The 25691-nt window shown below is 30.5% G+C and overlaps 1 protein-coding gene across 4 annotated transcripts in view; it reads left to right on the top strand.

Annotated features, from left to right (window-relative positions):
• The window catches only part of LOC118203409 (uncharacterized), a 79648-nt gene that overhangs the window by 38552 nt on the left and 15405 nt on the right, over positions 1 to 25691 (top strand). For all 4 annotated transcript variants that reach the window (XM_085812713.1, XM_085812712.1, XM_085812714.1 and 1 more), the window contains 5 exons: positions 5918 to 6036; positions 9767 to 9916; positions 10464 to 10577; positions 15249 to 15357; positions 20373 to 20458. In XM_085812713.1, the coding sequence (XP_085668839.1) occupies positions 5918 to 6036; positions 9767 to 9916; positions 10464 to 10577; positions 15249 to 15357; positions 20373 to 20458 (578 nt within the window). The remainder of the gene's footprint in view (positions 1 to 5917; positions 6037 to 9766; positions 9917 to 10463; positions 10578 to 15248; positions 15358 to 20372; positions 20459 to 25691) is intronic.

The following is a 25691-nucleotide window of genomic DNA, read 5'->3' on the forward strand; positions in this document are numbered from 1 at the left end:
TCTGAATGGCAAAACAAGTTTCAAAATAAAAGAATATTGATGAGATCTAATAGAGGGTTGATTTGATTAAATAAAGCCACCCTTAACTTTATTTCAGTCTGTGTTTTCATTATTCTTTGTTCTGAAAGTATACAAGCAAAATTACTAGTTTCATTAAAAATAGAAGTGGTAAAAGTATCTCATCTTGCTTGTGTAAGTAGTAAGAGCTTTAGAAGTTCTACCTTGCTATTTTCAGCATGTTATTGCCAAATATTCGTTTTCATCAATCTTGAAAAGTCTGTTTTCAATGAAAGCACAAAGAATCATCGACTTTGCATGACTTTAAAAAACTGTAAACAAGATGTGTAATTAAAATTTTAATTGTTTAAGCTTATAAATATTTAATCTTGCATAGTCTCAGTAAAAATATAGTATATATCTATATATAAATCTCAATTATAATATATACTTTTTTTAGCAAAATGTGATGTATATCTCAGTAGAAATATAATCATTGTAATTTTCTTATTACATATAGTATTTTCACATCATTACCAATTATAAACTCAGTTTATATAATAAAGATAGAATTATGTCATGCAGTTATGTCTGAGTTAAAGAACATGAATTTTTACAGATAACTGAATGAGATGGATCATTAAAAAATAGTTTGTATGCCATAAAAAAGTCCTGAGTTTTATGAGACCTGGATATGCAGTATATTATTTAAAAATTTTCAAAAGTTTCTAGAAAAATATATTCTATATATTCTTTCATATAAAATTTATGCTTTATAATTGAATTGATTTGAGAGGGATTTCAATGGAGGGGCACTGCAGGCCACGTTATTTCAAGTGAACTGAAAAATTTTGTAAAATTTTACAAACATCATCTTCTAAAATTTATTTCATCCCTTTTTAGACTTGTCTTTTATCTTGGCATAAGAAGCAAAAACATAGTGTGTGTGTCTGTGTCTAAGGAAAAGGACGTAGCAAGCAATGGTGGCGTGGAAACAGGTGGTGATGTAGATGGAGAAATACAGCATTTCCTCGTTGTAATAAAGCAAGAGACTTAGAAGCATTTATGTTGTATAAATATTGATTGCACAGATACGTAGAAAATTTACTGCCGTAGAAATTAAAATTGTAAATCCATAATGAATAGGAAACTGTCAACTGAAGCAGGTTAAATCTTCATTTTTATTGTAAAAAAACATGGCACGATCACAAACAACTTAGCACACTACTTGTGCCTATTTAAAAATATTTACATTTTTAATAGTTTGCAGTAAGAAGATAGCAGCAGGCACAGTCCAGTTAGACTGAAGTGAAGCAACTGCGGTTGTGTTCAGGATGAAATCTTAATTCAGAATGAGTTAGTTTCGGTTCTCAATGCATTGGATAATCAATACTGCTGTAAAACTATTACTAGCTGTTTGAGATTTAGTTTTGAGTACATCATCAGCATTATGCAATAGTCTTGAAATGATACAGTGCATACAAAGATTACTATTTTTATATTACAGAGAGGATATAGCAAATTAAAATTAAACATCAAGAGACTATTGCAGATTTAAATTATAATTTATCTTTTACATATTTTTTTTTCCCTTATGCGTACCCCCTTTCCTCTGGGCCCTTCAAGGAAAAAAGGGCCTAGCTACAGAGAAACCTTTTTAAGGAAAAAGCATTAAAGTAGTAGCAAATGAAGAGAAATATAAATCATACAATTAAGATATAAATAATTAAATAATTGTAAATTTTATTATTTGAATATAAGATTCTTTAAAAACTATAAATTTTTTAAAGAACTAGATATATTAAAATATATAAGGATTCAGAGAATTAAATGGGTAGGACACCTGTGTAGAATGGATGAAAATCATGTAACTAAAAAGATCTTTTCGGCCAGATCATTTGGCATCCGAAAAAGAGGAAGATCTAAACTTAGGTGGCTCGATTGTTTGGAAACAGACTTGAGAATTTTAACATAACTATTAATTACAATATCTGCGCATGCCGCACAAAGGGTTTTTTTTTTTTTTTTTTTTTTTTTTTTTACAAGCGTAAAGCAAAGAAAATAAAAATGTTCACAAAACTGAGTGAAACGTTAAATTTGCTAACATCGTGCTTATTTATGGCAAAAATATCCCAGGCCTTTTTAGAACCTTTTCGGAACCTTCCCTTCTGATGAGTAAGTGATTTCTTACTCACCCTTGCAGTGCCCGCTCCACCGCCCTCTCTCGTCTTAATCTTACTGATATGTCCACTTCCTCCCACTCGCCATTGTTAGTTTAAGCCTGTTAGTGTTTGCGAACCGGTCGGAGTTCATTTTGTATCTTTTATTGTGTTCAGTGCTTGTGCTTTTTGGTTTTGTGTTTTTTGTTACAGATTTAAAATGTCAGGAAAACGAAAGAAGGTTGTGTTGACGATTGCACAAAAACTAGAATTAATTTCCAAAGTAGCAATACAAGGCAGCAGATGGAATTGGATTATGGAATCGCAGAAACAACAGTGCGTGACATTCTAAAGCAAAAAGCCAAACTGGTGAACTTTGCATCAATGTCGGACAGTGCTTCTGCAATGAAAACGTGAAAAACTATGAAGGGTTCTACCTTTGATGAGCTAGACACGGCATTGACAAAGTGGTTAGCTCAAGTTCGAAAAGAGGGTACTCCTGTAAATGGTCCTATTATTGCGGTGAAGGCAAAATCCTTTTTTGAGTTGTTAAGCCTGAAAGGAAATTTTGATGCGTCTTCTGGCTGGTTGACTCGTTTTAAGCAGCGATATGGAATTTGAGAAATTGGACTTCATGGGGAGAAACTTAGCGGTGACCAACAAGCAGCCAACGATTTCCACCATGAATTTGAAGAATTTGTTTTAAAAGAAGAGCTATCTTTTGAACAAATTTACAATGCCGACGAATCGGGACTTTTGTGGAAATGTCTTCTCACTCACACTTTAGCATTTGAAAGTGAAAGTAAAGCGGCAGGTCATAAAAGCAGCAAGCAAAGAATCACTACCATGTCTTGCAGTAATGCTACCGGTGGACATAAACTTAGACTTGTTGTCATGGGAAAGTTTAAAAAAAAAAAAAAAAAAAAAAAAAGATTTTTCAAAGGCACAAGGATAGAAAATTTGCCTGTTGATTTCTTTAACTTACAAAAAAAAAAAAAAAAAAAAAAAAAAAAAAGAGGATAGATGAACCGAAACATTTTCCAAGAATGGTTCGAAAAAATCTTTGTTCTTCAAGTGCGTAAACATCTTAAATCGAAAACCCTGCCTGAAAAAGCTGTGCTTTTGATCGACAACGCACCTTCTCTCACAGCAACAAGCGTGCTAAAGTCTTCTGATGGACAAATTTTTACAAAGGTTCTCCCCCCAAATGTTACTGCACTAATCCAACCCATGGACCAGGGAGTCAATGCAACAAGGAAGAGAACATACATAAGCGTTAGTTAAACATTTCCTGCTGTTTATTTTACGTTTTATTGTACATAAAACGATTTTTCAAAGTTGGAAATACTGTTTTCTCTTTTGCTATACCCGTTTTTAGCTTTTTCGGATTATCCACGATTTTGGTTATCCGTGGCGGCCGCGCCACCCAATTCTGCGGATAATCAGGAGTGTACTGTATTTTAATTAACTGCAACACATATAAAAAATTATGACAGTAATTTTCATAATGATATGTTTCAACTTCATAAAATATATGAGCAGTAATATTGCAGAAATTATGGTTTCACTGTTATTATCTTTCATTTATAATTCCTTACTGTACCAAACTGGAAGGTGCCATAGTACTTCCAGCATATTCACTTGAGCTAACTAATGTGTTTATTCTGCACCAGTAATTCTGGGGTTCTATAGCAGTTTGAAAAGATCACCATTTCTTGCATAAGGTAACCGGCCTTTGTAAACTGCAGTAATACATTCCATAATAAAAAAGTATAAAAATAATTATAACATGTAAAAAAATTATACTCAGTCATAAAATGAAAGCCCTTCAATGTTATCTTTTATGAGGCTGGTAAAAGGAATAATTATACAGAGGTAATACTAGGCCTCTGTTTTGGAACCAGTACTTCCTCAACATATTCTATGTTTAACATACAATCATCCTTAAATTTTAACATACATTTCCCATAATTTCATATTACTTATCTGCATTAATTTCACTTATTTTTTATATTCACTTGATTCTCAGAATACTTATAAAACTTTTAACGTTAATTCAAACATTTAAAAAATAACTCAAAATTGTGATGATTAATGCTATTACAATTTAATAATCTTTTCTGAAAAAATATTTATTCTTTACTTATTTTATTTAAAAATAGTTATTTAAATTTGTATTTCTAATACCATAAAATTTTAAATTAATGAGTTATTTAGTTCACGGTCATTAAAAAAATGTAAATATACTCTATTGGCAAAAAATATAAAATAAATGCCCCAACAAAAATTAATTAATACGAAACCCTTAAATGAAAACATCAGAAAACTAATGTGTTTTCATTCTTGAACACTATTTTTTTTTAATAATCTCAAAACAAATGAAATCAAATTGTAAAAGTTTTAATTAAAACACATCATGCAAAATTTAAAACCCATCACTTTTGTTTAACTGAAAAAAGTCATTTGATACATTTTGACCGAAAGAAAATGATTGTGGATAAAATATCTGTAAAGCTGAATATTAGAAACACAATAATCACAAGCAGATGGTAGAAATTTTCCCACTCATGTGCAAAATAAATGATACTAATACTTATGATCTAATGACTGGGATGCTAAATCATTTTTTAGTTGATTGTTTTTTGATTTCATGTAATTTTCATTAAAATAACATATATAAAACACCATATACTTATTTCACCAAAATTATAAGTATATTTTTGGAGGTATTCTGCCTCGGTTCTAGCCAGTCTTACCCATGAGTTTTCTATTATAATTTGAATCTACCAATCTAAAGTTAAAAAAAAAAATCCTCTTTTCTAATTTCTTGCTCTCTCAGACCTGCTGTAGATTTTTTGTTGCATTTATATATTTATTTGAAATTTATTAATTATGAATTTCAATTTCTGGTCTTTGTGAAATATTAGTTCTAAATTTCTTACTTTATGTCTTTAATGATAATTTTTCTGCAGCTTAATACATGAAAATACTAGACAAGTTTGTGTTTTGTTTTCAAAAGAATTGTTTTGTAATAATATATATATATAATGCTGTCCACTGATGCAAAGATTTTATTTCAACAATATTTACTTCAAAGTGAGGAAATGTGCAAAAAATTTGAATTATATGTTGAAAAAGTGTTCTTAAAATTCACATGAATAACCTCTAAAGAATTCATTGGCAAAATTTCATACATCTGAGTTTTTGCCTCTGTATTATGAGATGCACATATGCAGACAGATGAATACTTTCTTTTATTAGTAGATAAGACTGAATTTTGGAAAAGAGCTTCTTCCAACCTGCTGCGAGTTACTGTCTTGGTGGTATTAAATAATTAGGCTTTCATAGATCTTTCACATAATTAGTACATCTAGTAACATTTTATTTTGCATTTTTATTATTTCTGCTGCATGTATTTTTATAAACAGATATGTGGGCTGGCATTACGATTTTGTTTTGGATCTGATTAAACATGATACATAGCATCCAAAAACTTGTGCATATGCTATGCATTTTCCTTCCAGTACGCTCTAGGTATATTTTATCTCTACCTTGTTTTATTTTAGAGCAATTTTATTGCCAATTTTTGACAAGCACATTTTAAGTTCCATCGAAATTTGTCTGCAGAGAAATTAGTCTTTAAGTTGAAACATATTGTTAGTATATGTCATTAAATTATGTACTTTATAAGAGATCAATATAAAATGTGTTAATGTAGAATAAAATATTTTAATTCTTAACACGTTTAAAATATTTTTAAGCTGCCAGAGGTTTCAACAGTGCATCTCAGGGCTCTGCAAGTATTCTATCTTTTCCATCATTTGACAATCAGGCATCAAAAGACAGAAGAGCTTTTTACAGAGAAGAATTGCGTAAACAAGTGGGTGTATTTCGGATTTTCATTTTATGTGCATTTATGAAGTATTTCTCTATTAAAGCCTTCCCAGTAGATTTCAGTACTTAAATCACAAGAGAATGTTATAGTTAATTCACAAAACAAGAAATTATGCTATCTATGAAATAAAAAATGAAGTACACAAAAAACTAAAGAGTTCAAACAATTTACATTGAAAGATATGTTTACTAAAACAAATACCGAGTTTTATTAAAAATTGTTATTATTATTTTATTTTTTATTTTCTTAAGATCATAAATGATTTACTATTGCATATTTTTTAGTTTTAGAATTTCTGCTTGTCATCTTACTAGATCTAAACTGATAACCTAAAAGTGGGAAATTTCTAAAATCTGAAATCTGGGACCAAATTTTGTACTTTATTTCCTTTTTGTGCTTACTCCTATGGATGTGTGATATTTCTTCTTAGAAATACACATTCTCCTATTTAATATTTGAAAATAAATTGAACAAAATTTTCCTTTCTTATAGACAGTATTATTATTTTAGTGTTTGAAATAATACACAATAAATTGTATTCCATTTGATTTGACTTTATGTATATGCTATAACCTAAGAAATTATTTAACCACAATAATTGAGAATTTACTACTGTATTAAGTAAAGTCTAAAATCTGTTAATAATAAGCGAGAGAGAGCTAATATTAACTTCAGTAGCAGACTTTACAGCATATTTTATATGGTTTTAAAATTGAACGTGCGGATGTAGGATAACAACATTTTTAAAGTAATTCAACGAAACAGATTAAAGACAAAAGACTTGTTCTTCTATTTCAGTATTAAATAAAATCTTAGACGAATTCTGCAATTAGCTGCAACCTCCCTAGTTCAAAGAACTATAATTTGAACATAATGTGAAACAAAATGCTATGCATGTCATAAGTCTCATGCAGGATTCGCCACTGAATTTTGCTCACTTACTCATGACCAACCACACAGTTTTCTAGACCAAACATGGTGATCTAGTTATCAAATGAAATATCAGTAACTAACATTTTTAGGAATGAAATTATTAAGAACGGTGTAAAAGTTAAAACTTGTAACCTATTACAGGAAAGCAAATAAATGAAAAAATATATATATTTATAATAATTAAGATATTGACGATAAGTGGATGAAAAGAGCACTTGCAGAAGAAGTGTCCAATTTAAGATTTTTTTTTTTTTTTAATTCTTGAGAAATACATTCTTAATTTGAGCTACATAGTGCAATGACTGCATATCTGTTTTTTGATCACATTTGTAACTTTTCAACATCTTCATAACAACAAATTTTATTTATTAGATGGTGCCACTAAAACACTATTTACTTCCTTGTACGAAGTAAAAAGGAAGTATTGTAATTGCGAAAAGTTTCAGGCAGCATATTTCAACGAAAATATCCCATTTTGACCTCTTTCAAATGCAATTTAACAATGTATTTCTGTGATATCTATATGTAAGGACAGAATAAAACACTCTTTTCCTCCAAAAAAATTATAAAACAGCTTTAAAATGAATTCTGAAGATAATTTTTTGTGGTATCTGTACGAACGTATGTACGTACGTATCTCGCATAACTCAAAAACGAGTAGCCTGAGAACGTTGAAATTTTGTATATAGGACTGCTATAACATGTAGATGTGCACCTCATATTTTGGTTGCAATCGACCGCACCAAAGGTATATAAATATATTTATATATGTATATATCTACTCTATTACCCGGCTCAGTGATCTCAGTTTCTTTACTCTTATATGTTTGTAAATTGTACATTTTTTGCTTTAAAAATGATTGAATTATGTTGTTCTTATCTTCCGGTTAAGGTTTTTATGCCTTTAGTAAATCTGTATGCAATATTTTTAGAATTATCAACAGTTTTAAAATTGTTTTTAAGTGCCGCTAAGCCTAATAATTTTTTTGATGGCGGCCATTGCTCTTGTTTACATATGAAACAGCAGGATAGCGGATTTGTTACCAATCTAGAGAAACTTAGCTTCGCAACAACAAAGATAATGCCTTCATTTATTATTTAAATCATGCTTAATCCTTTCTGGAATTTTTTTGAGGAAATAAGCGTTTAAGATTTATTTCGTAATTTTTAATACAGATATTTTGAGTTTTTATGTATTTTTGCCTTGTCGCGAAGTGAAAACTGAATTAATTGAATGAGAAATACTCAATTGTCTGTGAAAAACTGTTTCTTTTTTGTTTTGTTTGCCTAATTTCTTTTATTCATCGTTCTAGCTTTATTATAGTATTTGAATAGAACATGTGGCAACAATTAGATAATTCTTTAAATTATATAAATTTTGTACATTCTGAGTTACAATATGAACGAAATATAATACCGTTAAGTGAACCTAGCGCCAGAGTGTCGCTATGGTAAACAAAGTGAATTTTAAAGAATGCATTAATTCTATTGTGGTTTATGCGGTGTCGCCGAAGTATGTTTAATTCAATCTAATAAGTTTAAATGAAATGCAAGAAAAAATGCATATAATTTGATATTCCGTACAAGGAAGTCATGTGGTGTAAACATCAGATTTTTTTTAAATATGAAATTGAATGTAAATAATTTTAAAATATGCAAGTGAAAATGATTCCATTAAGAAATTTAATAACCTCTTGAATTTTAATTCCATTAAATTCCTTCCAGTTTTACAAAACAAAAGCAGAAGTAGCCTTTAGAAGTACTCTTTTTACGAGTTGTTCTGCCATATACATTATGAATGTCACTTAGCATGCCCCAAAAATAGTAATCACTTTATTAATGGATCTCCAACATGCTTCTGCAAGATAATATTGAAGCATTTGCTGTCTAGTACGCTACATGCTGTAGGAAATTTTTAGTTTCAAAATCCCCCAGCACAGTTCAGTTGTTTGAGTATTAGTACGGTCTCCTTTCAGTTCTGTAGATTGTACTAACGATACCTGTAGATGGCAATGAAAGAAATGATTGAAATAACAAATTTTACTGGCATCATCTAAAAAATAAGTACTTAACTAAAAGTGGTAGATCACATACTACAATATTACCGATATTTTAGCACATATTTTTCAGTAACTTTAAGACATCCATAGGAGTAAGCACACAAAGGAAATAAAGTACAAAATTTGGTACCAGATTTTAGAAATTTCCCACTTTTAGGTTATCAATATAAATCTAGTAAGATGACAAGCAGAAATTCTAAAACTAAAAAAAATATGTAATAGTAAATCATTTATGATCCTAAGAAAATAAAAAATAAAATAATAATAATAATTTTAAAAAACTCAGTATTTGTTTTAGTAAACATATCTTTCAATGTAAATTGTTTGAACTCTTTAGTTTTTTGTGTACTTCATTTTTTATTTTATAGATAGCATAATTTCTTGTTTTGTGAATTTACTATAACAATCTGTGCTTTTTTCTCCCTCTAGTAACATTATTTAGCATTTATTTAAACAATTAACTGTGATTTTGAAAACACCACTTAATGTACTGCATTCATCATTGCTATTTATGAATTATGTGTGTTTAAAATTTCCTTCCTCCCATATATGCTTAAATTAGAAAATTTAATTTTTATAATTTAAGCACATATGGGAGAATAAATAAGATAGTCATATTTTGAATATCTATTTATTATCCTTGATTTAATGACAAAAATATTTATATTATTGAATGAATATTAAATATATAAATTTTTAATTTCCTAATATATATTTCTAAGATAGAAGAAAAGAAGAGATTAGAAGCTTTGGAAAAACAACGTGCACGTGAGCTTGAAGAAAAGATAGCTCAGAAAATTGAGGAGGACAGACTACGTATGCTGAGAGAATATGAAAAGGAAATGAAGAAAAATAACAAAATAGAAGAAGAAGTAAGTTTTATAATGTCTATAGGACTACTCAAACAGAATAAGATGGGGGATAATAATCATGATTATAAATGCAGCGTTTGAAATCTCGAACCTTTTTGTGAAATTTAATGTGATACAAAATAAGCAACACTTAATATGCATGAACTTCTTAAAAATTTAAATCCTCCCCCCCCCCACTAAGTAGAAAATTAGTAGAAAATGGGCAACAGTTTTTAATTGTCAAGTGTTGCAAAAATATATACAAAACTGTGGTGGCTTTGCCATCATCCCATCTGATTTTATTTCTTTTATATAATGCCTTTTTTCATATTTTTCCCTCTCTTTTTTCAAATTGCAATTGGTTTCGTATGATAATTCTTTTATGTAGTTATATTTCTGTGTTAAAATTACGTTCAAATTACTCTGATTTTATTTTGAAATCCATAGGTATTATTAAAAAGTTACCATCTATCTATTTTATATTTTCATAGGTTTGTAATGGTTCTTAGATTCATCTTGTCTAAATATATAGATATGTTTTAGTCTTAAAAATTTCTTATTTTGATAGTTTCGTCGTCAGCAAGAAAGGCTTCAAATGTTGGAAGAATTTCAAAGAAAAGATGCTGAAATGCGTAAGAAAAAATTTTCAGAACCAAAAGAATCAAGAAAAGAGATAGTAAATGTAAGTGTTTACTAGTAGGCTTTTAATAAATTATTTCGATAAGTCGTTAAAATTATTTAAAAATTTCTGTTGCATTTTGACTGTGTGTTAATATCAAACATATAAAATACTTTTATTAAAATATCAGAATATGCATTAATATAAATGCTTCTTATTATTATTTCTAATGGCAGGAAGACATAAGATTAAAAAATACATAAAAAGAAAAGAAAAGCAGCTTAACATAAAAAATGGCAGTTTAGAAAATCAGAACAACTCTGTCATGGAAAATGGAATGTGAAAGAATTAATGTGAATAAAACTTGTAATAAATGAGAATAAAACAGTATAAAATATCAGCAATTGTGCTTCTATGGTGTCCATGGGTGTAATTTTTGTTTTATAGTTTATGCACTTAACATAATTTATAGGCTGTACCTTTTCTGTGTGATGATTCTTGTATTTAATATGAAAATTCTGTATAGAAGGATTCTTGATGTTACACATGGGGAAAACCACGAAAACACACATGCAGCCAGCCCATTCGCGAAGATTCAAATCCCGGACCAAACTACCAGTGTTCAGCGACTTTTTCGCTTGGCCGCTGGTGGCTCCTTCTTAATAAATAGTAATTTTTGTTGTAAAAAAAATAATAATAATCTCCAGCAGCTTAGCAGTAAGATTTCTGAACACTGGTAGTTCGACCCTGGTTAAAATTTGAGTGAATGGCCTGGCTGTATGGGAGTTTTCGGGATTTTTTCCCGTATTTAAAATGAATATGATCAAGTTTCCTTGAAAAGGTTTAAAAGGCCTTAGGTTTCTTTAGGTAGATAGCCTTGATAATTTTTTTTTTTTTATAATCCAATAACCCTGCACATATAATACAGAATCTAAGTAATGCTTGGTGAAAAAAAGGGGGGATTGATTTATGTATTATAAAAGTAAAGGTACTTGAGTATTATCTTGTTGACCATGAAGGTGTAGCCAAACAGTGCAGTTTAGTACCAATTATGCATAAGCATATGGTAAAAACACACTTATAACATCTGCACTTTCACTGATGTAACCTTCATGGATTCTCTATAAGCTATGTATTGCTTTTATGAAGAAGGATGTAAATTAATTGTTACTGCTTATTAAAAAATTATTAAAATTTGGGACCTGCCTGCTTTATTTGGGGTATAAAATAGTAAATGTTACATTCTTTCCACAGTTATAGGATTCCTACCATCAAAAAAGTGTTTATTAATGAACATGATAAGGTCAGGCTGTTTAAAGCATGGTGTGAAAATGATATGATTATGGTCGACAAAAAAGTAATTGTTGAACAATCACCTGTGAGAAATTTTGTTCATAGCATTCTAAATAGAACTTTTGGTAAAATCTGAGGGCCTAACAAATTAGTAGAAATCAACATTTATGAAGTGCAAAAATGGTGTAGATCAAATGTTCATTGTTTCTAAAGAGATATCAGTTCCTTGAGAATCCCACAGGAACAAGAAATGAGAATTTTTTTTTTTTTTTTTAGAGTTAAAAATGAAATGTGAATTTTATAATTTTTTTGGCATTCTTTAAAAAAATAGAAGTCAGTTGAGTTTATTATTCTTTTCTCATAGTTACTTTTTTAAATCTATTTGCAAAATATGTTTTTATGGAAAGGTATGATTGCTAAAAGCATCAGCTACTTAAAATGTTAGAGCTATCTTATATATATTTGCATATTTATATGAATTGATAATTTTTCAGAGCTCTATAATGTTTTTGAATTTTTGTATGAATGAAATTGCAATTGCTATCAAATGTAATAAAGTTTTAGAATTTAACTTGCAAAAAATTTGGTAACCAGTTAATTGCATAAAATGCAAAAATTGAGTTTGATCTCATGTTTATTAGTCAATTATTTTATTTTTTGCAGCAGCAAATTTTTTATTTATTTATTTTAAAATTTTATTTATTTATTTATTTTGAAAAGGCATTCTTGCAGCAGCCTTCAAAATGAGAAATGTTTTCATTATTGCTACTGATGATCCAATTTTATATTTATTTTCATGAATTTTTTTCTAATGAACTAAAAATCAACTCATTTTACTCATGTCCAAAATTATCTTTACATACCCAAAAATGATGATATTCAATGAAATATCGAATCAATGTGATCCGTATTTGCAGGGAATGTGTGAAAACCAAGCCTAATTAGCATTATCCAATCAAAAGTAATCAAACGGTTTGTGATATGCAAATCTAGGCGTTACGTCATCCTAGGGTGAATCAAGCGCTTTGCGCAAACTAAATATTTGAGTGAATTTCTGCAACATAGCGTTTGATTTCAGTGTGTAGGGACTCAAAGCGGTTTGTTATGGCTTCGAAGTATCATTTGGAAGAATCTGTATAGTGGCAAATTATCGGCCGTTTAAAAGCAGGGCAGTCAATCATGGAAACAGCCACATGTTTGAATATTTCAAGACAGACAGTCTCTAAGCTATGGAAACAGTTTCAAAATGATGAAGTGTTGTAAGAAGGCCTGGACAAGGTCAGAAACGAATGACAACTTCTTCTGAAGATCGGTATCTGGCATTAACTGCCCGTCGTAACAGAAAGACTATTGCTCGCCAGTTAAATTCAGAGCTTGCAGCCGTCACTGGAACTCTTGCATCATGGCAAACAATATACAGAAGGCTTGATGAAAAAGGCCTGTATGCCAGAAAGCCAAGGGTATGTGTTTTACTGTCTTCACAGAAAAAGAGGGATCGCTTTAATTGGTGTAAAGAACATCAAAACTGGACTGAACATCAATGGTCCCATGTTCTCTTTACTCATGAGTCGTGGTTTAATTTAACTGGTGATTCTAAACGTGTTTACATCTGGAGGGAGTCAGGAACACGAAATGATCCCTCGAACGTTGTGGAACATGACCGTTTCGGTAGTGGAGGTGTCATGGTATGGGGTGGAATAATGATCGATGGACGTACGCCCCTACACGTGTTCAGCAGTGGATCTGTGACAGGCCAGATATATCGAGATGAGGTCTTAGATCCTTATGTAAGACTTTTCAGGGGTGCATATGGACCTGACTTTTTATTTATGGATGATAATGCCCGTCCACATCGAGAAAACCTCGTTGATGAATTCCTTGAAAGTGAAGACATTAAGCGAATACCTCGGCCACCAAACTCTCCTGACCTTAACCCGATAGAGAACTTATGGGACTACCTTGGAAGAGCAATTGCACGTATACATCCTCCTCCTAGAGATGTAAATGCTCTGAAGACTGCATTGCTGGAAAAGTGGAGATTAATTCCCCAAACTGTGGTTAACAACGTTATTTCCAGCTTTAAAACACGTTGTGATATGTGTGTACAAGTCAGGGGAGATCATATTCCATATTAAATTCGTAAGACTTAATTCTTTTTCTGAATCATTCCTTTTTTTCTTAACTCTCTTTGTCACACTTTATTACCATTTTTATTGTTTAATGCTACAATTTTATATTATATGAGGTGATCTTCAATTTTTTCTTTTGCATTTATGTGTCATCATGTTGTGTATGATTCCACGAAAATTCATTAAATTATAAGTCATAGTCTCTGAGAAATCCGTGAATTTATGCATGTAAACATAATTTTGGACATGAGTGTATAATAAAATTATACTGTTCTATCTCTTCTTGGCTCATGTGTATACTTTAAATGGCTTTAAAATGATTTGCACATGAAGAGACAAAAGTGTTTGGAGAATAATATATAGATCCTTTGTCACAGTAGGTTCATATGAATGCCTTCATTTTTCTTCACGCTGGCGCATTATTTTATGATATGCAAGAATGTGGCTACTAAATAAGGAGGCTCTTATTATGATTTAATTTTAATGTAGAATGTTTCCATCTAGTATATTCTTTTCATGCATTTATGTATCATTACACTTCCACTAAACAACCCAGTAGTCTTCCACTAAACAACCCAGTAGTCTAAGTTACTGTTTTCTTGTGTGTACAAGTCACACTTTTTTCACAAAAAAAGGCAGGCAAAATTCGGGTGGAGCTTATATAGGCAAATGCTAAAAAATAGGTAAACATGTGGCAACATAACATCGCATATTTAATAACTGAGTACGAAATCCATTATTGTTGGCTGAACGTCACATGGAATTGTACAAATTTAGTTATGGTTGTAGGTCATTTAAAGGAAAATGTTGGGCAAAGGATTTAGCTGCAAGTCTGCTAGATGATTAAGTTACTAATATGAAAATATTTTCTTTTGTTTAATGTCTAAATTAATTTTTATGCATGTTTATATAAAAAATTAAATTAATTAAATTTGTAAAATTTCTTATTCAAAAGGTCTATTTCCCAGTTTCTTTCCTTTTCTTTTTCTTTTTTTTTTTTTAAATTTGAAGAACATTTTTCTAAGTAGAGTTAGTTATCAAATAAAACTAAGACTATTGTTTTATAATCGATTTTAAAATATTAATAGTACACTCCTAAAACATTATTTTAATGAAAGAATTCATTTCAATTATCTTTATGATTTACATCAATATAATCTTCATCTTCATATAGTTATATCTAAATATGCATAAAATTTATTCAGTCATATATACATTTTATTTTTTCAAGTAACATATTAATTTTATGTGTGTGTGCATGTCTATGTGTACTTTTGAGTTTCCTTTTTATAATATGCATATAAATTGTTAGGAAGAGAAAAAAAGAAGTAATTCTCCTCCAGTACCCGCCGTTCGAACTAAAGAGTTACTAGAAAAAGCCGTTTCTCCTACTGCAGTAGTAACTTCACCTTTAACTGAAGGTAATATCTTTCTTCTTATCAGAGCTATTTATTATACACATGCAGCTGATCTCAATTATAGTAAGCATAGATATATAGTTGCCAACTTTCCCAGTTTTTTATAAAAGGAGGCTATAAGTTTTTTTATCACAACTCACATCTCTTGTTTTTTTATTTTCAGCTTTTCCTATTTTCGGCTTATTTAGGAAAATGTTTTTTTATTTTCAACTTATTGAGGAAAATGTTTCCCACCAATAAATGAAATTGTACAAATTCAGTTTTACCAGAACCAGTGATTTTCAGCATAATTTTTCTTTTTCAAATTTATTTAATTTGAATTTTCTTGATCTACTGTAGGTATTTGTAGGACTTCTTATGAAATTCAACCAATGCTTAATCAATATTAATATTTGTGTTTAGTTTTGCTTTGCATCAGTGTATGGCACATGACTATTAAGTTTATTTCCATCATACTTAAAAGTACTTTGATAAATAAAAGCTGCCTTTCCTACTCAGGTTCTTAGTATATAGTATAAGAGGGTAAAAAACCTACAAAATGAAATTAGCCAAAAAAGCATAAAATTTAAAATATCTAATTAAATATTAATATATTTTACATCATATTCATATTGTAAATAGTTCAGTCACCTGAATCACGCATTATTAAGTAAACTCAGTTTCAACTGCTTTTGAAATGGCATTAAGCAGCAGTTCAAAAACTCGCAGAATCTCATCCTTCAAGGTTGTCAGCTATGTAACTATGAAAAGTTCAGACTTTTTATATACTGATGAGAAAAAACATTATGACCATCCCTACATTTTTCAATGAACTTGTCTGAATGATGTGGAGGGCATATGATTAAGTGGAAATGGTATTTAACTGCTGCTGGAGAAGATAAGGAATTACTCTTGCATTTACATTTACTAGTGATGGAAAAGGCTGCTAATTTAAGTGTGTTTGATAGAGGCTGAGTCTTCAGGCCTGTAATGGCCTGAAGACTCAGAATGGGTATCTGTGAAACTGAATGACTGTTCACAAGCTGCCATTGTTAGTATTAATGCAAAGGGGATAAATGAAGGTGAAACCATCAGCAGATGCCAAAGTCTTGGATGTCCATCTGTTGTCAAAGCAAAAGGACTCTGTCTTCCCAACTCTAAATATAATCTTCCAGCAGGACAATACCCCATGTTACAAGGCTCGAATTGTGTTGGAGTGGTTCAAGGAACATAAGTATAAATTCCAGTCAATGTCCTGACCACCTAACTTGCCAGATTTTAATCCAATAGAGCATGTTTGGTATGTCATGGAGTGGCAGCTCAAAGTTCAAGCACCGTTATATGAGAATGTCTAGAATTTGTGTGGCGGAACTGCTTGTATTGCAGAATCAGTGTCAAGCAGTGGCTCAGCTGATAGCCCAGTAGAATGCAGGTCCAAGTGCAAGTGTTTTGGAATATACAGTTAATCAGACGCTGTTGGATATGGGACTGCGTACCAGACGTATCACTCGTCTGCCTCTGTTGACCAAGTGTCATTGTCAACTATGCCTACGGTAGGCCTGAGAACTTCTAGACTGGACCATAAATAAGTGAAAAACAGTTGCCTGTTTGGATGAATCATGATTTTTCATTCATCACATCAATGATCGTATGAAGGTACACCGTCTTCCAGGAGAACAGCCCCCATACAGCAGGTCATGCATAGGCTGAGGTGGCGGTATTATGCTTTGAGGAAAGTTCTCACAGGTGGCTCTCAGACCCTTAGTTGTGGTAGAACAGACCATGAAACCCGCAGAGTATTTGAGCATAACTGCAGATCAGTTACACCTTACTCTGTCTTCCCAACTCTAAATATAATCTTCCAGCAGGACAATACCCCATGTTACAAGGCTCGAATTGTGTTGGAGTGGTTCAAGGAACATAAGTATAAATTCCAGTCAATGTCCTGACCACCTAACTTGCCAGATTTTAATCCAATAGAGCATGTTTGGTATGTCATGGAGTGGCAGCTCAAAGTTCAAGCACCGTTATATGAGAATGTCTAGAATTTGTGTGGCGGAACCTGTCTCCAGTCATCTACCAAGAACTTGCGACTGTGTTCATATGGGTTTTTTCAGAAGCAGTGTAATACCACTGTTCAATTTCAGTAAGATTGTGTATTTCTGATATCCGGTTTGCAACAAGCATCTTGAGCAGATGAGGCTCTTTTTTAACCCATAAACAACATAATCATGGAATCACTCCAAAGGTAAATAATGGAAAGCATCAATTTCGATGATACTCTCAATGCATTAATTTAAATAGGAGAACTGCTGTGCAGAGCTAAAGTCTTAGGATTTTAATCTTCTTCTGGGGGAAACATGAGATTTACTATGCGCTCTTCTCTTTTCTCCTCTCATCTTGATGCAATATTTGATGCTGATGTGGTTTTGGAGGTTTCAGAGAAACCATGTAACTGTCTTGATTGTATCTGGAAGCATAATATATCTATTGACTTCAGTGTTATTATTTAACTGCAGGGTAATGGAAAATTCTTTCCATTCTTTAACCTCCTTTTCTGGCAGAATAGCATTCTAATTCAGTTTTAATAACATAATTTCTGCATGGATATCTCTGCTATAATTGTAGATGGGGATCATCTACAATTATAGATACGAGATATAAAGGATAACACTTACCATTTAGTGACATTTGTGTTTTATTGAGTTTAATATTTTTTAAATCTCTCCATAATTGAGAATAAGTCTTCTTGTATTACATTGCCATTTGTAAAAATCCCCATTAAATACTACTTTTATGCGAGTCAACTTTTTCTTCTTCTCTATGTACTCCAATATGAAGAATGTAATATGTATCTTGTTTTCCCTTGCTTTCACTAATCTCAAGCATGTGTCTTAGCTGTTGACATTCTTTTAGAAAACATGACTATATTTTCAATGCTCAGGATTCTTCACTAACCCCTTCCATAAGGAATTTCATTTACTGATCGCAGTCTGTTTGGAACTTTCTAAAGTAGCTTGAGTACTTCAAACTATCATACTGAATATTCTCCTAACAACAATTTAAGAAAATGTAACTTGAAATATATGAAAACAATATTAATTGACCAACAATCTTCGTTTACCAGCCAGTAAATACATCAAAAGCTGCTACTATTACTATGTTTAAGATTGCACATATACTTGCAATGTATAAAAAACCTTTACAGGATGGTAACATAAGTAAAGAATCAATGCTTACTGCATCAGAGGTATTATTTTAAGAATTTAAAAATAACAAGAAAATTATGTTAGCTATCCAGAAAGTTCAATTTCCAGAAATTCAGTAACTCGTAGAATAGAAGCAATGTTTGTGAATATCGGAGAACAAATAAAAGATGTTTTTCTAAGTTTACAGTGTGATGAATCAACAGATATCCGTAATGTAGCGCAAATCAATATATTTATAAGGATTATTTTCAACGATATACTGTCAATTTTGCCATTAAAGGGCATACACATGGATATGACATATACCAAGTTATTAAAAATCATATTATAGGAAATTAATATTCCTCTTTAAAAACTTGCAATCATAACAAAAGATGGCATGCCTGCCATGATTGGTTCTGTTGTTGGCTTCATCACTTTGGAAAAATGATGCTGAGTTTCCAAATTTTTTTCATTACTACTATATCATACATCAACAGGTATTATGTGCAAAAGTCCTGCATTGTGATCACATAATGAGAGTTGTTCTAAAAATTTTCAGTTCTATTCATGCCAGACCACTTCAGTGCAGATTATTTAAAAGAAAGAAAAAAAAAAAAAAACTGACCGATGAACTTGGTGCTAAGTATGGACTGTAATGTTACGTTCTGAAATTAGATGGCTTAGTAAAGGAAAAGCCCTGCAATACTTTTTAAAACTTCTTCCAGAGATAAAACAGTTTTTGAAAAATATGTAGAACTTAGTGATCATAGCTGGTTATGTGATTTAGCCTTTCCCACAGACATTGTAACTGAAATGAATATACTCACTCTTGAACTTCAGGGAAATTGAAAAACTATTATTGAATTAATAGGAAGTATCAATGCATTTAGATCAAAATAAAATTTGTGGATGGCCCAAATAAAGAGATGTAACTTTGGTCATTTTACTAAGCTGTAGTATTATGTTAAGAGATATGAGGTAATTGAAACCAATAAATACTTTGAATCTCGCTGAGGTCAAAGATGATTTTGAAATTAGATTTTTTGATTTTCATAAAATTGAGCTAATTGCTTTATTCATTTTAAATCCATTTGTTAATAGTAATATTCTGAAATATCACAGCAAATTTCAAAAATGGTAAATAAAAAAGCTACTAATTTGAGATGGAAATAACAGATTTTCAATCAGATTTGCAAATGATTGCAATTTGTTTTTCAACAATGAACTTGTTAAAATCTAAGTTGAGATCCAGGATAACTAATGAACATCTGAATGACTGTATGAATTTAGTTATAGCATTGTATGCACAAGAGTACAAGAAACTGTCAGAAGAAATGCAATGTCAAGTTTTACATTAATGGTTTCTTATATTTAATTTGTAATTGAATTCTTAATAAACTACACATTACAAAAACATACAGAAGAAGAAGATGAATTTTACTACTTTTTAATTATTTATATATAATCTGTTAAAGTAGCAGCTGCAATTTAAATAGCAGTTGACAGTGAAGAACCTGTGGGATTTTTTTTTTTTTTTTTACAAAGTGTTTTTTCTAGTTTGGATATTGATTTAATTTATGTAGCCAAATAAATTTATTCTCCAGCTTAAACTGCTTGAAAATACAGAAACTGCTAATAGTATTTTTCAATTAATTATAATACAAGTTATTCCTTTTTCCTGCATTTTTTAATTATCCTTAGATTTCCCATGGCTGTGGTCCTGGTATTTCCATGATTCATTTATATTTTGAATAAATTGTATTTTCTATTATCATCAAATTATTTAGCATAGCTGTTGAAAACTTGTGTTGTTTTCTCATTTATTTTTTATTTCTTTCAATGACTCAGTTAAACCTGGAAATGTGTATAGTTGTTTAGCTGAAATAAGGCGCTCTATAATGCAAGATCAGCAAAAGTTAAAGAAAGATTTCAAGGTAATTAATTTCCTTTTATTTCTAAAATATAATTATGGTTTTTTTTATTTATTATTATTTTTTTATGTAATTTGCTTATTCAGAACAAATCTCTTTTAGCTTTGAATTTGCTTCTTAATATATCTTTGCTGCATTGCTTTCATTACTTTTCTATAGCAATCAAAGCACTCTTTGAAATTTTAATTAAGAATAATGAACTTCAGATAGGTATACTAGTGTTTTGTAAAAAATATTGTATTTACTCGCATATTTTCTCTCTTTTCCTACTAATATTACTGCTTGAAAATCGGCGAAGAAAAACGTGTGTGCGTACTATATATGAAGAGATTCTTTTAATGATAAACATAAGACATTAAAAAACATACATAAAACCACACTAATATTATTACATTATGCATTTCAAAAGACTCACAAATTTAAATAATATTTTATTTTACTTATACAAAATACCTTCCTATTTGTGCATATATTTTACATTGTTACCCTAAATCAGAAGTTTCTAAAGTGTTCTGAAAGAACTGGGGAGGATATGCAAGTAAATAAGGTAATAATTTTGATCATTAGCCATTTTAAGATGTATTTAGATAAAATTATTCATTATTTCTTGAGAGCAACATTTTCTGTTTCCATGAACTGAAAGTTTTGTTTCATGTTTTCGCTATACCAAAAATTAAAATTAATTTATATATAATGTATATGCATTCCTTTAAAAAGTATAAGTATTATAAAAAGTATTCATTTAATTATTTACTGGTGTCTTCATTTTTATCTGTGTACATTTGGCTACTAGAAATATGAAAACATATTAAAATGCTAGGCATTGGGTAAACTTTAGTCATGTTATAGTAACTTAATTATTTTCAGATGCATGGCAAATGCAGCGTTTATCATTCTTAACAAAATGTACTCATTGTGATATTAGCTAGAAGTCATATAGTGCTTAATATTTTTTTTTTACTGTGTACTGTAAAACTGTTAAGTTTCTGAGTGTTTTTATTATAAGTGTATTAGTGTCTTGATTATTGTCTCAAGATAGCATTGCATCCTGCTTGTGTGAGCATATATGTTGAATCATATAAATCCTCTGTTGCCCAACACTGTTGGTCAGAAAAAACACATTTTGTATGTTTCTTCAGCCAGAATAATTCAAAAAGCATTTGTTGGTGAATTAGATTTTTTAAAGGTATTTCACATTCATAAAAATCTTTCAGTTCTAGTTAATGATTCTAATTCTAATCCATCTTTTCCCTCAGCTTTTAAGGAAAGTATTTCATAGCAGTTTTTAGTTTTGATCAATAGGCCCCATTCAGACGAGGCTGTAAAGGGCATAAGTGGTTAAAACCGAGCTCCGTTGCCAAGGCAACCAGTCACTGCTACGTCACAGAATCTGGTTTAGGGCTCCTGGCATAGGGTTCCAAGTTTTCAACTTTACGCTGAGTTTGGGATAAGCGTTGACCAATCAGAGCGAAGCGGCTATCTTTAGACGATTTCACTATCACATCGAAGGCGACGTTTTTTTTTAATATGGAACACATCGTATCCGAATGAGTTGTAATCGTATTCGAATAAAATAATGAGTTGTAACCGTATCCGAACGAAATAAAGAGTTGATCTCGCAAGATATATACGATGATGACATGCATTTTTTAATGAGTTTTAATGTATTTTTTAATGAGTTTTTCAATTTATATTGAAAAATATGGATGAAACTCGTAAAGCGAAAGTTAAGCTGATTATGCACGCTGTGTATGATCCTGTAGATGATTGATCCCATCCAGTATTTTTCATTTTATTATGAAAATTCTTTAAAAAATGCATGTTTGCAAAAATTTTATTTTTTCTGTGTAAATTATTATTATTACTTTCTTTCTGTCTATAATTTTTTTTAATTATTACTATAATTTTTTTCCTGTTTAATTATTTTTGTATTTAAGAATAAATTTATTAAAAAAGCTGGAAATATTGTATTGCTATTTGCCTCAAATGCTGATTTTCTTTCCAAACAAACTTCATGAATTAATTTTACTAAAACATCAAATCAATATAAAAAATCTGCTGTTTTTTTTTTTTTTTTTTTTTCTTTTCTTTTCTTTTTTAACAGTAAAAATATTACTATTTCTTAAAAAAAAGAAAAAATCATTTTCACTTATTTAAGAATAGTCACAATAGTCAATTCAATGGTGTAAGCTTTGTATAAGTAATAAAAGATTAATCTTTTTAAAAATTCTTTTATGAATTCCAAGAAAGAAAAAAAATGTAGTGAAATATCCTTAAAACAACAGTCAACAGTCTAGACCAAGGATGTCAAACTCCCGGGCCGCATGCGGCCCACAACAAATATTTTTGCGCCCCAGCCAAATATCGGCAAATAAATAATATATAATAATAAAATAACATATCGACGAAGAAAAAAATTAAATGTTTACTGCTAAGTAATTAACGATAATTTATTCAGTGTTGTTAGATTACTCACAGCGAGCTGACACACACACACTACTTAAATTACAAATGCGTGTGAGTAGCTTGCCTTCAGCTACCTTCGGATTTTGGGGGAGTAGTAGCTGTAGTTCTAGCGAATTGTTTGTTTACTTAATGCTGTGATTGATTTGTAGTGATTTCGCTGTGAGATAGAATTAGTTTCTCTGTTTTGAATTGATTTTTGCTAAACGTTTAACATTTTGTGATATTGTTAGAATATTTTTGAAGAAATATTTCAGCATTTTGATTTATCTCTTGTGGAAAGAATAAATTTTTGTTAACTTTTTAACGTTAACTGTGTTTATTGCAGCCCTTTGTATTCAGTATGTCTATATCAAAACCAAGTGGTAGTAAAATTAAATGAAAAATCGCTGACGAACATAGAATATTCCAAGTAAAATGGGAATTAGAATATTTTTGCTCTGAAATAAAAGATAAAATAATCTGCTTGATATGTATCAAAGTTATATAATATTAAATGTCATTACGAACAACACAAATTGAAATATAACAGTTACGAAGGATTAATGAGAGAAGAAAAGTTGAAAGAGCTCAAGTTAGGAGTGAAAAAGCAACAGTCCATGTTTAGTAAAGTATTGCAAGAAAGTGAAGCGGTGGTACATGCAAGCTACGTCTTGTTCGAGTTGATAGCTAAACATTCAAAGCCTTTTACTGACCGTGATTTCATCAAGGAATGCCTAATGAAAGCTGGAGAAATTGTTTGTCCTGGAAATGTGAAGGCTTTTCAATCAATTTCATTGTCTCGAAATACAGTTGCGGAAAGAGTTACTGATTTAGCCGCAAATTTAAGTGATCAGATCAAAGCAAAATCATCTAGTTTCAAAAGTTTCTCCATTGCCTGTGACGAGAGCACGGACATTAGTGGCAAAGCTCAATTAGCAGTGTTTCTTCGTTCTTGTGACAAGAATTTTAACATTTTTGAGGAATTACTGGAACTAATACCGATGCCTGGTACTACCACAGGAGAAGATATATTTACTTGTGTTTTTGGACTTCTGCAGAAATACAATCTACCTTTGGCAAAATTAAATTCTGTAGCTACAGATGGCGCTCCATCAATGACCGGGAAAAACAAGGGCTTCGTAGCATTACTAAGAAAAAAACTTAGTGAAATTCATGGTTCAAACATTCATCATATGCATTGTATTATACATCAAGAAGTTCTATGCACGAAAGTAATAAATATGGAGAATGTTTTGTCATATATAAAAAAAGTTATAAATTTTATAAGATCTCGAGGTTTAAATCAGCGTCAATTCACTGCTTTCTTAAGTGAGTTAGATAGTGAATATTCGGGTTTGTCCTACTATACCACGGTACGTTGGTTATCTTGCTCCAAGATTCTCAAACAATTCTGGGATTTGAAAGAAGAAATATGTCAGTTTTTAAAAACGAAAAATCAAGACGTAAGTTTGTTTTACAATCCAATATGGATACAAGATTTATCTTTCTTGGTTGATGTAACCAAACACTTAACCGATTTAAATTTATCGTTACAAGGAAAAGATCATGTCATTACGAACATGTTTGACATAATTAAAGCATTCAAATGTCAACTAGTCTTTGGGAAAACCAACTTAAAAATGAAGATTTGACGCACTTCCCGATGTGCAGCATGAATAAATCAAGTTTAGATGATACTTGTTCGTATCAAAAATACGCAGAAAAAATTGCAAATTTAACAACTGAATTTGAAACGAGGTTTAATGATTTTAGTTCCCTTGAAAACAATTTTTTTGTTTGTTTGTTTGTTTTCTTCGATTTTCTCAATAAGTATTGACTCAGTACCCAGCCATATGCAAATGGAGGTGATCGAGATTCAATGCAACTCAAATTTGAAAGCAAAATTCATTGAAGTGGACGTGCCTGAATTTTACAAATATTTACCAGCCAGGTTTGAAAATACTTGGAAAATTCGCATATGAAATTATTTCCACGTTTGGTAGCACTTATCGGTGCGAGCAGTTATTTTCAGTCATGAAAGGTAATAAGTCTCCTATTAGAAACCGTATTAATGATGCTCACCTTGGGTCAGCGTTGAAAGTTATCACTGCAAACAAAATTTCTCCCGATATAGGAAAGATAATAGCAGAGAAGAGATGTCAAGTATCAGGACGTAAACATTAAATTTTTCTTGTTCTTTTCTATATAAATATATATATATGTTTATTATTGTATTATTCGAAATAAATCTACGTTTCTATGAATATTGATTTTTTTTTTCGGCCCGCCTAAAGTTAAACCTTGTTTGTTTGGCCCAAGTGTACCTATGAGTTTGACATCCCTGGTCTAGAAAGTTTTGTCTCCTGTTGAAGTTCTGTTCTGTTTTTTAATTACATTCTCCATGAAAGGAATTTACTTTTAATGAAACTAAATAGCACACGTAATTCATAACATGGTCTATAATTTAATGAATAGTATTTGTTATTATTATCCACTCTTTATTACTATCATTTGAATGGAATTTTGATCATTAAATTCATGCTATTTCTCTGGTAGAAATTCCTGGATAAGGTATGAATGTTTATAATTTTGATGTATTTGAAGACTTGGGTACCTAAAATTTGTCGATGTGAAATTACTTTTGAGATTTGGTCGTAAATAGAAATGACAGCATATGTTGAAATTAAATTCAGAGGTGCGGCTTATACATGCAAATTATTAAAAATAGATGTATACAAACAGCTGGCAAGACAGTAAAATGTATTTAATGATTGAGCATAAAATACATTGT

Source organism: Stegodyphus dumicola, chromosome 3 (assembly GCF_044657685.1).
Source record: "Stegodyphus dumicola isolate Sdum_Otavi_A_Nest chromosome 3, ASM4465768v1".
In the NCBI taxonomy this organism is placed as follows: Eukaryota; Metazoa; Arthropoda; class Arachnida; order Araneae; family Eresidae; genus Stegodyphus; species Stegodyphus dumicola.